A 14,506-nucleotide genomic window follows, 5' to 3' on the forward strand; every position below is an offset into this window, starting at 1 on the left:
TGGGGAGGGGAAGGGAAAGGAGTTGGTAAGCCGCTCTGAGACTCCGAGTGAAGGGCGGGGTATAACTCCAATCTCTTCTTCTTCTCTCTTCCTCTTCTTCTTGTTCTTGGGCCTTGGTCAGGAATGCTGTTTTATTTATGTTTGACTGCCCTGCTGAGGTGCTTCTGTGGAAAGGCAACAAAGCATTGTTGTTGTTGTTTTCTCAGGGAAGTGGATTTTTAAATTTATTATTTTAAAAAATATTTATAAGCCCCCAAAGCATAAACTCCCCCCCCCCTTGCATAGCATCAGTTATCAGTGTTCCAAAACTGTCCTTTCTTGCCAGGAGACAATGAAAGCAGAGCCTAAGGCACAAGCAGTCTGCCAAATAATAACAGAGCAGGCCCAAGGGAATGTGCTCACGGTTCTTCAGGAGAGGCCCAGAGTTTCCCAGAGCACAGTGTGAGAAGCACTAATGGCGGGCCATCTCTCTTTTGTGTGTGTGTGTGTGTATGACAATGGTTTCAACACATCCTTTCTCCCCTCTTCTGTTGCTTGGCAGGGCAGCACCCGTGTTCCCAAGATAATGGCGGATGCTCACACATTTGTATTGTGAAAGGTGATGGGACCACACGATGCTCCTGCCCGATGCATTTAGTCCTGCTTCAGGATGAACTCTCATGTGGAGGTAAGGCTAGTGTCAGTGCGGTATAAATGTTTACAGTGTTGAGGCTAGAAGCTGGTTGGGTGACATGGCTCCGTCACGAACTTCTCAGGTTGCTGTGAGGAAAATGGGGATGAGGGAATGATATAGGCTGCCCTGAGCTCCTTAGTGGACGGGTGAGATAAAAGTGTACTAGACAGATACAGCACTAAGCTCATAGTTTCAGTGGGCCGCCATGCTGGTCTGCCATAGAATAGCTGGACTCGTCCTGTAGGACCTTAGAGACCAAAAAGAGTTTTAGGGTGTCAGCTTTTGAGAGTCAAAGAAGGGCGTTTTATTTATTTATTTGTTTGTTTGTTTGTTTGTTTCAATTTCTTAACCGCCCTTCCCCGCTTACGTGGGGCTCAGGGCGGTTTACAACATAACACAATTTTAAAACCAGTTAAAACTACAAAATTCAGTATTATTAAAACATTCAGCATAAATATTTAAACAGATGGCATATTTAGCGTTCAGATTTTCCTGCTGGGGGAGGGGAAGGAGGCAGATGTAAAGGAACCGTCACTGGCCTCAACCAAAGGCCCGGCGGAACATCTCTGCCTTCACGCCCTGCGGAGCTTTAATAGATCAAACAGGGCACGGATGTCATTCGGCAGAGAGTTCCACCGAGCTGGGGCCAAGGCTGAGAAAGCCCTGGCCCTGGCCGAGGCCGGCCAGATATCTTTGGCTCTTTGACTCTCGTAAGCCCAGATGGCATACATCCGAGAGTTCTGAAAGAACTCAAATGTGAACTTGTGGATTTCCTGACAAAAATATGTAATCTTTCCTTAAAATCTGCCTCCATTCCTGAGGACTGGAAGGTAGCTAATGTCACTCCCATCTTTAAAAAGGGTTCCAGAGGAGATCCGGGAAATTACAGGCCAGTCAGTCTGACGTCGATACCGGGTAAATTGGTGGAAACCATTATTAAGGAAAGAATTAGTAGGCACATAGATGAACAAAACCTATTGAGGCAGACTCAACATGGGTTCTGTAAGGGAAGATCTTGTCTCACTAACCTATTAGTGTTCTTTGAGGGGGTGAACAAACATGTGGACAAGGGGGATCCAATAGATATTATTTACCTTGACTTCCAGAAAGCTTTTGATAAAGTTCCTCATCAAAGGCTCATAAGTAAGCTCAAAAATCATGGGATAAAAGGACAAGTCCTTTTATGGATCAAAAACTGGCTAATTAATAGAAAACAGAGAGTGAGTATAAATGGGCAGTTCTCCCAGTGGAGGGGGGTAAGCAGTGGGGTACCACAGGGATCAGTACTTGGTCCACTGCTTTTTAACTTGTTCATTAATGAGCTTAGGGCTCTTTAGCTTGGAGAAAAGACGACTGAGGGGTGACATGATTGAGGTTTATAAGATTATGCATGGGATAAAGCAGGTAGAAAAAGAAGTACTTTTCTCCCTTTCTCACAATACAAGAACTCGTGGGCACTCAATGAAATTGCTGAGCGGTCAGGTTAGAACGGATAAAAGGAAGTACTTCTTCACCCAAAGAGTGATTAACACATGGAATTCACTGCCACAGGAAGTGGTGGTGACTACAAGCATGGACAGCTCCAAAAGGGAATTAGATAAGCATATGGAGCAGAGGTCCAACAGTGGCTTCTAGCCACAAGGTATAGATAGGGACTCTGGGGCAAGTGATGCTTTGTATTCTTGGTGCTTGGGGGGGGGGGGACAACAGTGGGAGGGCTTCTAATGTCCTGGCCCCCCTGGTGGACCTCCTGATGGCACCTGGTATTTTTGGCCACTGTGTGACAGAGTGTTGGACTGGGCCAATAGCCCAATAATCTCGTTGGTCTCTGAGGTGCTACTGGACTCGAATCGAGGTGCACTAAGTCATAATTAAGACTTCTAGACAGAAAGGGAAGGAAGGAGATGGCACACGCCACAGACCACTCCTGATCTCTCCTCTTGCTCGTGGCAAAGAAACGAGAGCCAAAGTCCAGGCACTAAGCTAGGATACGTTGCTGGGCCACTTCAGAGTTTCTGTTGTGTCTCCTTTGAGTGTGGAGTTTCTCAGGCTGGTACTGAACTGGAAAGGTTTGTTTGTGTGAATTGCAGGTGAGCTTTTATTCATCAGCTTGACAGTGGTCCAAAGTTCTGTGCAGGATAATTAAACAACTGGAATAACTACTAGCGTAGTCCAGCTGTGTTTTTTCTGGATAGTGTGCTAGGCTGCGGGGGGGGGGGGAGTCTCCACCTCTCGGGCATGAGGCCCATGGTAACCGTCTGGGTCCTCCCTGTTAAGGAGGTGCAAACAGCTGCTCTGAGAGAGCCATAACTGACTTGAAGGAGCAGACTGAATTCTTCCTGAGCGAATGCTAGACCTTGAGTCACAGTGGATCCATCTGCTGTGCATTGTATCCTTTTCTATGTTTTCATATAGAATTATTAAAGAACATTGGAATGTAATGTCTCTTTGGGAACATGTCTTCAGATTGCACTGAAGGTGGTAGTTGTGAAAACTGAAGACAAAAAGGGACTCACTAATAAGAGTCGGCAGAATTGGGAAGGGAAAGGGGGGAGGGAAGTCGGTGCTTTCTGAGACGCCTGTGAAAATTTTCCCACCCTGATGCTAAGTGACTCGGGTCCTTGCTGATCTGAGATAGCAAACCAGCCACAATGTCTGTTTTAATTTGTACGGGCTTCTGCATATGGACATGCAGGCAGTGAAGCCAGGTCAATTTGACGTGGATCGATGAAGAATATGTTGGGGGTATGCCAACCAAAAATGACCTTGAAGGTAATTTTCTAAGTTTGCAGATCACTGCATGAATTGAATCAGCCAGCTTCTGGAAAAAGTCACATCTCTTAAGAGTATGGAGCAGCTCTGAGCATACCAAACTATAAACTGGGTATCAAATTGCAGTAGCCTATTACAGACTTGGCAGCCGGCTCATTTCCAGGCATTCAGCACAGCCGTACCCCTTAAAGCAGGAACGCGATGAAAAACAGGCAGTGTTTGTTGCATGAAGAGGCCAAAGGGCAAACAGACACAAACAGTGACAATAAGCTTGTAGTGTTTGAAGAGGAGGGAGGCTTTGGTCAGTTCAGCTCAATTCTGATACTGAAATGCACACATTAGGGATTGGGTCTTCCATTCAGGTAAACTACAATTCACCTAGTAGCTCTGGTAGCCAAGTCCATCAGTGCACATCTACAGTCAAATGAACTTGCGGATTTGGTTCATTCGAACAAAGCCTCTTCCAAAAATACAGTGAAAAGGGCAAATGCTGTGCTGGGGATTATTAGGAGATTGAAAACAAATCAGCCAGTATCATAATGCCCCCGTATAGATCAATGGTGTGGCCTCATTTGGAATACTGTGTGCAGTTCTGGTCACTGCTCCTCAAAAGAAGATATTATAGCATTGGAAAAAGTGCCGAAAAGGGCAACTAAAATGATTAACTCATTCAGCCTTTGGAAAACTTTGACCACCAAATAGATATGGAACTCAGCACTACATAGAGTCTCTTATGACACTATAAGAAGACCTCAAAAATTAGGTGGCTTAGCCCTCCCTGATCTGCTTCTATACCACAACACAACTATATTGTTAGGCATGCTAAAGTTTTACAACACCTCCTTCCATACTGATTGGAAACTTATTGAAGGATCTTACCTATCCCAAGCTCCATTCCAATCTCAGATATGGGAAGCCAGCCAGAATAGATCACCATCGCTTCACCAGAACTTTTTTCTTTCCACTCTAATGACAACCTGGGATAAGTGGAAAAATACCTTAGCTCCATCTATTTCACCTATGGCAACATTCACCAACATGTCATGGTTTATTCCTGGACAAGCACTATCAGCCTACGCACTGTGGAAAACAAACCAAATCGACAATATCTATACTATCATTTCAAACAACTCAGTCAAAGCGAAAAACCTTCTAGATAGTAAATATAACTGTTCTTTACCGTGGTTAGAATATAATCAAGTTACTCACCTGATCGACTCTTTGAAGAAACATTAAAATCTCAGCAGACCACTTACCTCTTTCGAACGACTCCTGAAACTCAACCAGACCTCATTTACCAGTTACATTTCTCTAATCTACAAAGAACTACTCCTTTCCCAATCAACAAAACCTTTACGATACCAAGAGGCTTGGCAAACTGACTGTGACACCACTCTCACATCATCAGACTGGGATATAAGATCTGGTCATCACCATCACTACGCTCCCAGTCCTTAAATATTCAACTTCAAAGTTATAAAATTCTTACCAGATGGTACCTCCAAAGTACCAGATGGTACCTTGGAGAAAAGACGACTGAGGGGTGACATGATTGAGGTTTACAAGATTATGCATGGGAAAGAGCAGGTAGAGAAAGAGGTACTTTTCTCCCTTTCTCACAATACAAGAACTCGTAGGCACTCCATGAAATTGCTGAGCAGTCGGGTTAGAACGGATAAAAGGAAGTACTTCTTCACCCAAAGAGTGATTAACACATGGAATTCACTGCCACAGGACGTGGTGGTGGCTACAAGCATGGACGGCTTCAAAAGGGAATTAGATAGGCATACGGAGCAGAGGTCCATCAGTGGCTATTAGCCATAAAGTATAGATAGGGGCTCTGGGGCAAGTGGGGGGGGATCAACAGTGGGAGGGCTTCTAATGTCCTGGCCCCACTGGTGGACCTCCTGATGGCACCTGGTATTTTTGGCCACTGTGTGACAGAGTGTTGGACTAGATGGGCCTTTCACTCCGACGAAATTTCACAAAATGTCCAATTCAAACTCCCCACCCTGCTGGCGCTCTTGTGGTGAACAAGGTACATCCTATCATTGTTGGTGGTCGTGCATTCCTGTTCAGCAGTTCTGGTCCAAGGTAATTGTGTCAATAAAAAAATATTACAGGCTATTTGGTACCATTGCAACCTGAACTTATACTTTTAGATCTTTGGAATGATCCCCTTATCCCTAAACTTAAACAGGAACTCATTTCGGTATTGCTTACTGTTGCTAAAGTGGTTATAGCCGGTAGCTGGAAGCCCCCTAATAAACTGCTGCTATCTTCATGGCGTTTGAAAATATGGGACTACTATATCATGGATAAAATATCTGATGTAATTGCCACAGCCAGTATTCCTCATAAGGAACCGCACCTTCACTTGAAATGGTTTCCCTTTCTAGAGTTCGTGTTTAATACTGTGCCCTCTAAATTCACAGTTCCTTCAAAGTACTATGAAGTATTTCATCGTATGTAACCAAATAAGTATTTTCTAAATGTTACTTTATAGCTAAGTCTTGCTCTATGGTAGTTAAGTGTTAAATGCTTTGTATGTTTATTGCTGTTCTACAAAATAAAAAAATGTTATTTAAAAAAAGAGAGAGGGGATTGGATAAACATATAAAGCAGAGGTCCATCATTGGCTATGTCCCACAAGGTATAGATGGAACGCTCTGTCTGGGGCAGTGATGCTCTGTCTTCTTGGTGCTTGGGGGGCAACAGTGAGAGGGCTTCTGGAGTTCTGGCCCCGCTGGTGGACCTCCTGATGGTACTTGGTTTGGGCCATTGTGTGACACAGAGTGCTGGACTGGATGGTCCACTGGCCTTACCCAACATGGCTTCTCTTATGTTCTTACGAGTCTTCCCTTTCTAGAGAGACGTGCCACTTGTTAAGACAGTTGTTCAGTCCTTGGCTCTTTGGGTTACAGAACCGCCAACGTGTTCCCCGCAACAGTTCACGTGTTTCACGGGAGAGATTGACTGCATCCCCGTCGTCTGGCGCTGTGACGGGTTTACGGAATGCGAGGATGACAGCGACGAGAAGAACTGCCCTGTGTGCTCAGAAGCCCAGTTCCAGTGTGAGAGCGGGCAGTGCATCGACAGCAGCCTTCAGTGCAACGGGGAGGCCAATTGCCAGGACAGCTCTGATGAGAAGAGCTGTGAAGGTATGGTAGATAATTCGGACGCATGGCAGTCACGGCTTTGGGAAGGGAGGGAGAGCGCAAAGCTTACACTCAAACTAGGCATGCTCTGCACCCAGGTAATACAATTTTTGTCCTGAGAGGAAGATTAAATTCTACAACCTCTATAAATAATGGATATTGAGTCACTTTTTGCCCAAATCCTTGCTTTACTTAATCCTGCAAATTTTCATAATTCTTGTCCATAATTTGCTCTGACTTTGTTAATCAAAGGGAAAGAGCGTGGAGGGATGCAGGATACTGAAGTCCCAGCCAGTGGCCATTAGAATACTTCCCTTCCTGTATTTCATCACGCATTGGTACCTCTTCACAGCCCGCATACCTTGCAGGGCATCAAGGAATGTATGTTTTCTTGTAGTAGCTGCATTGTTTTTCTACTTTTGTAAATTTCATTTCTGTATCGCTTGACATATCATGTCTGATACTTTTTTTGTGCTGTTTCTTATCAGAGTACTATTGCATTGCTTATTAGATTGATTGCATTGTTTTACACTGTGGAATGCCCCTTGCGTCTCAGTGAGAAGGGGAGGCTAGACAGTAAATAAATAAAAATAGCTGGTAGGCAGGGTTCAGCGTTGCGGTTTTGAAGGGGATGGAGGCTAAGGTCTGGGTTCTCCCCCTCTCTGACAATAGGCAGCCCATCTGAACTGCTAGTTCAGGGTCTGAGAAGCTAAATCCAGACCCATCCCCTGTCTTGCTCTGGTGCTTTCAGCTTAGCTGATTTCTACTATAGAAACCAGGCTGGGGCGGGAAGCACTGTATGTACCGAGATGGGTTGGGGCGGGGGGCTGAGCTACCCTCGGCCTAATATGGTGGGGTAGGTACACCTGGAAATCCATGTTCCACTGAGACCAATGGAAATGGATATCAGATTATTTTTCATGATTGAACCAGTTTCCTTTTTAGCGTTAAAGAATCCAGCTGAAAATGTTTAGACAAACAAGCGCTTCGTGTCTTCCTTCTTGCACACACCTGCTCTGAATCCGGTTGCTTCTGTGTTTAAATGATTTGTGTCTCAGAAAGCCGATTTCTTCACCCAGGTCAGCCCTCAGACTGATTGAGAGGGGGTGAGGTGTGCTCTTCGGACACTCATACTTGTCACTGCTCTCTCCCTTCTTCCTCTGTGGTTTTCCTGAAATATTGGGGGAGAGATAGGAAACCAAGCACACGAGGGAGAGGGAGAAGTCCACTCTTCCTGGCCTGCAGTGGTCACTTCATCCCTCAATCTACCTTCAAGAACCCTGTGCCAGTGTACTCTGAACTGCGCTCTGTGTCTCTGTCTCTCTCTCTGTCTCTGTCTCTCTATCTCGTTTTAAGGGCATGAAAAGAGGCGCAGAGGGGGTTTCTGGCAAGGTGCTTCATCCATCACCTCCCTTCCTGTGCATTCTGAAAGGCTCACTGCTAAGACCAATGGCCCACCAGGGCCCTAAGTGCTTTGGGTTTCCATGCTGTTCAGGTGAAATGGCCTTGACTTTCTTCCTTGCAGTGTCATCCTAAGCACCAGTTACACTGTTTTAAGCCCACTGATTTCATTGGACTTAAAGGTAAAGGTAAAGGTTCCCTTGCTCGAAAGCCAGTCGAGTCCGACTCTAGGGTTGCGGTGCTCATCTCCGTTTCAAAGCCGAAGAGCCAGCGCTGTCCGAAGACGTTTCCGTGGTCATGTGGCCGGCATGACTAAACACCAAGGCGCACGTAACGCTGTTACCTTCCCACCAAAGTGGTACCTATTTATCTACTTGAAATTTCTTGCTTTCGAACTGCTAGGTTGGCAGGAGCTGGAACTAGAGACGGGAGCTCACTCTGTCATGCGGCACACTTGGGTCTCGAACTGCTGAACTACCGACCTTCCACAGCCTGCAGTTCAGTGTCTTAACCACTTGAGCCACCGCAGCTCCATTTCATTGGACTTAGCAGGGTATAACTCTGTCTAGGATGGCGCTGTGATTTCCCAGTGCCAGGGTTTCATCGTATCGCATATGCGACTTCTTCTTATAATCCCTGACACCGAATGACCACGGATCTGCTTTTCCTCCCCTCCAGTGCTTTGTCTGTCTGACCAGTTCCGGTGTGCCAGTGGGCAGTGCATTGGGAAAAACAAGAAATGCGACCACAACTTGGACTGCAGTGACAACTCTGATGAACAGGGCTGCTGTAAGTATGAAAGTGTGCGCTGCAGCTGCTGTTTCAGCCCAGCTCAAAACCCCTCTTGCCTGTGGATCAGAGAGGATGACATGGAGCTTTACGCTGGTTGGCGTCAGCTGACTAAATGAAATGGCCCAGGATTCCAAAGAATGCCTTTTCTGCCTCTGTTCTCCAGGAACAGATGAAGCCGGGGGTCCCCAACATTTTTGGGCCTGTGGGCACATATGGAACTCTGAGGCACAGCAGTGAGTGCCGCCGGAGGGGGGGGCAGCCATAAAATGGCGGCTGCTGCTGCAGCCGACTTCCAGTCACACAGTGAAGATCCTTGTGCTGTGGGTGCCAGCTGTTGCCAGGGCGATGTTTTTAAAAATCTGCACAGCCAACCCAACCCACTTTCTCAACACTCTTGGTGGGCACCAGGAAGGATGTTGGCAGTTGCCATGGCACCCGCAGGCACTATGTTGGGGACCCCTGGAACAGACAGCCTCAGCCGGAGGGCTTTGGGTATTTTTCCATTTTGCTGTTGGGCATTCCTTCAAGCTGGGGATGCACAGGCTTTGTTGAAAAGTCTGGTGTGCAAACCGCACACTTTGTTCTGACTGCGGGGGTGCCACTGAAAACAGCATCTCCGTGGCAGGTTCTTTGCCGCCATAGCCGAAGGCCCTGCCTACCACGTGTGTGGAAGCATTCTGCGGTCAGACTCCGCCTCCATGACAGGGTGGGACAACAGAGCCTTCCGTCTGATGCAGGCATTGCCATGCTGTGGATTGTTCCGTGTGGTACAACTGTGGGGTACCATTTTGGTAGCTTTTCCATAGCCAATATATAACACCTACGAGAGCTTTTACTTTCCTCTACTAGATCGTCATCATTTCTCCTGCTCTCTCCCTGTTCTCAGCTGCCATGAATCTGTCTCCTCCCAAGTGTATGGTTGTGTTCAGGGGTCATTTCGTAGAAAAAGAGGTGCAGGAGCTCATTATCATAACTTATTAGCTTAACTTATTTGCATATGCCACACCCCCTGACATCCCCAGAAGGGTGTCAGAAGGCAACACCCACTGCTCAGGCTCCACTGGACTGTTTTGGATTGCTAGCTTTTTGGGGGGTGATGTGCAGATCTGTCCTCACAGAGGAGGGAGAGCTTATACCTGAAGGTGGGTCGCGGTGGGGGGGGGGGACTCTGCAACTTACCTGGCTGTTTCTTGCTCCTTGTGGCCCAACTGAGGGCTGCTGGGAGCAGGGGGTGGGGCTTGTTGCATGTGCCCGCCCCCTGGGCCCCTTACTGCCGGAGCTCCGCTCCTATGCGCTCCCACAGGAAATGACCCCTGGTTGTGTTACTCTTACCTTCTCCTCCCCTTCTCACCATAACTGTGAGCAGATATTTCCCTCACATCTCCCTTCTTCCCTTAGTTTTGTGCAGGGGTGGAATCTTCCAGCGGCAGCATCAGGAAAGGGCTCTAGAACCCAAATCTGTGAAAGACGCACATTTGATTTCTCTTGCTTTTTCTGCTTGGTCTCAGACACGACAGAGGAACCTGCCCCACAAGCCAGCAATACGATCGGCTCCATCATTGGCGTGATCCTGACTGTTTTTGTGGTTGGTGCTATGTACTTTGTGTGCCAGAGGGTGCTGTGCCCACGCATGAAGGGGGACGGTGAAACCATGACCAATGACTACGTGGTGCACGGACCGGCTTCCGTACCTCTGGGCTACGTGCCTCACCCGAGCTCACTGTCTGGATCTCTCCCTGGTTAGTTTCTAGAACTTCGTTGCATGTTGTGTTATTTCATAATTACACCTGATATATGTCTGCGCAGTTTACAAGCTGTCTTTACAGTTTTAGCAGTTGAGCTTCATAGAAGTTAAAACTAGAAACCTGGGGGTGGGTGAGATTACGATCCACATTTCCAATTGGAATTGCACTCGTGGAATTATCCACAAACCAACAGATGCACTCAAAAACCCACAGCTGTAAGTCAGCATTGGCTGCTGTAAGTCAGCAGTTCCCAGTTCCATGATAAGACTGGAGTAGTGTGGAAAGTGCCAGGAGGCAACATCAGGGGAAGGCCTTGGCCTCTGTGACCTGTTGTTGGCCTTCTGGAGGAACTGTTTGGCCACTGTGTGAAGAAGAAGAAGAAGAAGAGGAGGAGATTGGATTCATACCCCACCCTTCACTACCCAAAGGAGTCTCAGAGCGGCTTACAAACTCCTTTCCCTTCCCCTCCCCACAACAGACACCCTGTGAGGTAGGTGGGGCTGAGTGACAGAGGCTCCTCTTTTTCAAAAAGAGCTGTGCCAGAATTATGGCTTGCCCAAGGCCATCCAGCCAGGTGCAAGTGGAGGAGTGGGGAATCAAACCCGGTTCTCCCAGATTAGAGTCCGCGCACTTAAATGGTCCACTGGTAGATGGTCCACTGGTCTGATCCAGCAGGTCTCTTCCTGTGTTCTTATGAAGGCCTCGGCCTCTGTGCCTCGTTGTTGGACCTCCAGAGGAGCTGGTTGGCCACTGTGTGAGACAGGATGCTGGACTAGATGGACCGCTGGCCTGATCCAGCAGGGCTCTTCTTATGTTCTTAAAGGCAGTGAGGGTAGGCTCATAGCCTTCATGGTCAACCTGAAGAAAAGGTTGATGGAGTTCTGCACGAAGAAGACCCTTTAAAGCTCAGCAGCTAAAATACTGAATCCTTTGCCTGCTGACACACTACCACACTAGAGGTTACTCTGCAGTCTTATTTTTAAGTTATTATCTGTTTTTAAAGTCAGTTTTTGCCTCCTAATAACACAAACAGTCATGAACAACTGAATTGCATAAGCTTTGTAAATTATGCCAGTTAAGCCTATTTGCATGCTAGCTATTACTTTGCATGAGGTCACTTAAGCGCAGCCAGCAGAGCCTCACTGGGACCTCTATCCCAGTGTCAGCGGTGGCCCAGGATGGAGCTCCCACCTGGTTTGTCTTGCCCCACCACCTCCAGAGAGCTACCAAAGGAAAGGGGGATCTTCCCAGAGGCAGCCCGACCTCCTTGTGTTGCAGTGGGGGCCACCGTCACACAGCATTAAGGTCGACAGTGGTGGGGAATGGGATTGACCCTGGAAAATGTGCCCCTTTAGGTATGCAATCTCAGGGTCTACTTTGCCCCCTTTCCCCTGTTCTGTCCGCACTGCATTGCTTCAGTAGAACACACACTTGGGGTGTTCCATTGCGTGTTCTGTTGAAAGCACTGCAGTGTTAACCAGCATCACGCTTGGATGCTTGTCTCCACAAGCTTAGGAAAGGAACAGCAACACTATTTGCAGAAGATCAATGGAGACCTATGATAAATGTTAGTGAGCATTTTCCAATAGTCTCTGTTGATCCTTTCTTAATTTTGTCGCTCCTTCGTTCCTCACCTTGTCTCTGCTGTGTGCTGCCTGACAGAGTTGGTACACCAGGCTGGCTGTCCGTGGGAATTTTGTCTTGTGTGAAGTGTCTCTAAGGCTGCGGTCAGACGACAGGCTTGGCGTGGTCTGGCTGCACCTCAGATTTCTCTCGAAGGATTTGTTCTGGAGAGCTTTGACCAGACACTCCACCCTAATCCTGCCTCACCTCGTGGTCGACCAATCACACTGCTGCTGCGCGGTCACCGCAGAGCATTTTAAAGTCTACTTTGCGCATGTGCAGAACTGCTTATTCACCAAGGGCAAGTATGTGGTTATGAGCATATCGCTAACTGTGAGGAAAAAATGGCAGTCGGGGAGCGGAAGCCACAGACCTCCCAAACGACTTGAGCCCGCAATGGACAAATCAGATGGCTGGAAATGCGTGGTGAAAACAATTGGATCCGTAAATACTGGACTTTCTCCAGTGTTGGGAGGACAGGGGGCCAACTACTGGGGAATGGAAGACAGAGGTTGCTGTCTGGACACACATGTTAAATCTGGTAGAGAGAAGTGACAACACTGGGTCAAACAGCCCATCTGATTGTACCCTAAGACTCAGGGTGCGGTCAGACGGCGTGCTGAGAGCGGGTTAAACTGCTCCGGTTCTAACCAGATTATATTTAATCAGGATAATTGCAATCACACTTACCTCCCGCCTCACCGCACAGTCACGTCGCTCCCCGGCGTCTACACTACCGACGCACGGGAGCATGTGTCGGTGGGTTTTTTTATTTTTTTCTCAGTTTGCGCATGCTCATAGGTGCCCCTCTGTAGAGGGAGGGGGCGAAACTACCATGGCGCATGCACAGAGAACCACCAGGGCGAATCAATCCAACCCCTTCGACAAAAGACTTCCCTTTAAACGTTTGACCCAAAAATGGCCTCCGTGAGATCCCAAACTCATCTAAACTCTAAAACAAGTGACCGCTTAAATGTCGGTTTTCTAAATGCGGTGGGGGAGCTCTGCCTATGCGCGCACCGCAGATGCTAAAAAAAAATGGCGACCAAAAAGCGGAAGCCTCGGGCAGCTTTTGAGTGGGGAGGGGGTTTAAACTGGAAGTGGCTTGACACCAGAGGAGCGATCACACAGGGGGAAAATGCGGCTTTAAACGGGAGAGCTGAGAAAACACCACTTTGGGACCTGGTAACAAAATACTCCAGGTGAAAGCAGTTTTGAGCCGGAAACCAATGGCTGGGGACGGGAAGCAGATGTTGACTGTGTGATCGTGCAGATAAAATCCGTTGCTGAACTGTCACGACACCAAATCAAACGGCACGTCTGAATGCACCCTGAGAGTGGCTATTACAGAGTATCTGCCCCATAATGGGCCATGCCTGGAAAAAGGGTTTCCAGCCAGTGTTCCCTCTAAGCTGAGTTAGTGTGAGCTAGCTGACAGTTTTTTAGCCTCCAGCTCACACATTTTTGTCTCAGCTCAGGAAGGAGGGCTCCAGAGCAAACTAATTTATGCAGTCATCAAATCGCTCGCTCACAACTTTAATGCCAGTAGCGCACAAAGTAGAATTTTTGCTCTCAAGACTCCACAGCTTAGAGGGAGCGTTGGTGGCCACTGATAAACAAAAGTTTGTTTGCATATATAGTGCTGAGTCCCACTCATTTCCCCCCTCCCCCTGCCCTTTTTTTTTAGCAATGGCTGTTTTACAGATCGGAATGTTGTTGAAGCTTAATCTTCTTTCCTCAGGAATGTCCCGGGGAAAATCTGTGATCAGCTCTCTCAGCATCATGGGTGGAAGCAGCGGGCCTCCGTACGACAGGGCCCACGTTACCGGGGCCTCCTCCAGTAGTTCTTCAAGCACTAAGGGCACTTACTTCCCTCCAGTAAGTAGTTTCCTAGAAACATGTCCTCTAGTGTTTATTGCCAATGCCAGTGCAAAAACTCCCGTCAGGTTGAGCAGCTTTTGTGCATCCTCATGCACAATAGGACATGCTTAGTAGCAGAAACTGATGGTACCCGTGCAAAAGCCACTCTACAGGAAATGTGGTGTGAAGAAGGTCTGAAGTGTAGGAGACATGCCTTTCTCTACTGTCCAAAGTGATGCAACAGCAAAAGAGGGATTTCTTAGAAAATGGCTACTGAAGTACTCAACCATTCCTGGTACTTCAAGATCAAGGTTACTTCTCAGTAGCCTCTACAAAAGCTGTACAGTGGATATGGCAAACTTTTGTTTTACTGAGACTTTGAATTCTTAAAATTGTTTTTACAGTGTATGGCCTGTGGGCTGTTAAACTCAAATAAATGCTGAATGCTGAACTTCCCAGCAGTAAGTAGTTTCCCAGAAATG

At 47.4% G+C, this 14,506-nt stretch overlaps 1 protein-coding gene across 1 annotated transcript in view; it reads left to right on the top strand.

Moving 5' to 3' along the window:
- The window catches only part of LRP6 (LDL receptor related protein 6), a 134,851-nt gene that overhangs the window by 114,352 nt on the left and 5,993 nt on the right, over window positions 1–14,506 (top strand). The window contains exons 16-20 of the mRNA XM_015409520.1: window positions 542–667; window positions 6,370–6,606; window positions 8,683–8,793; window positions 10,305–10,535; window positions 13,906–14,042. Coding sequence (XP_015265006.1) covers window positions 542–667; window positions 6,370–6,606; window positions 8,683–8,793; window positions 10,305–10,535; window positions 13,906–14,042 — 842 coding nt within the window. The remainder of the gene's footprint in view (window positions 1–541; window positions 668–6,369; window positions 6,607–8,682; window positions 8,794–10,304; window positions 10,536–13,905; window positions 14,043–14,506) is intronic.

This window comes from Gekko japonicus, unplaced genomic scaffold (genome assembly GCF_001447785.1).
Source record: "Gekko japonicus isolate JY-2015 unplaced genomic scaffold, Gekko_japonicus_V1.1 scaffold1158, whole genome shotgun sequence".
Lineage (NCBI taxonomy): Eukaryota > Metazoa > Chordata > Lepidosauria > Squamata > Gekkonidae > Gekko > Gekko japonicus.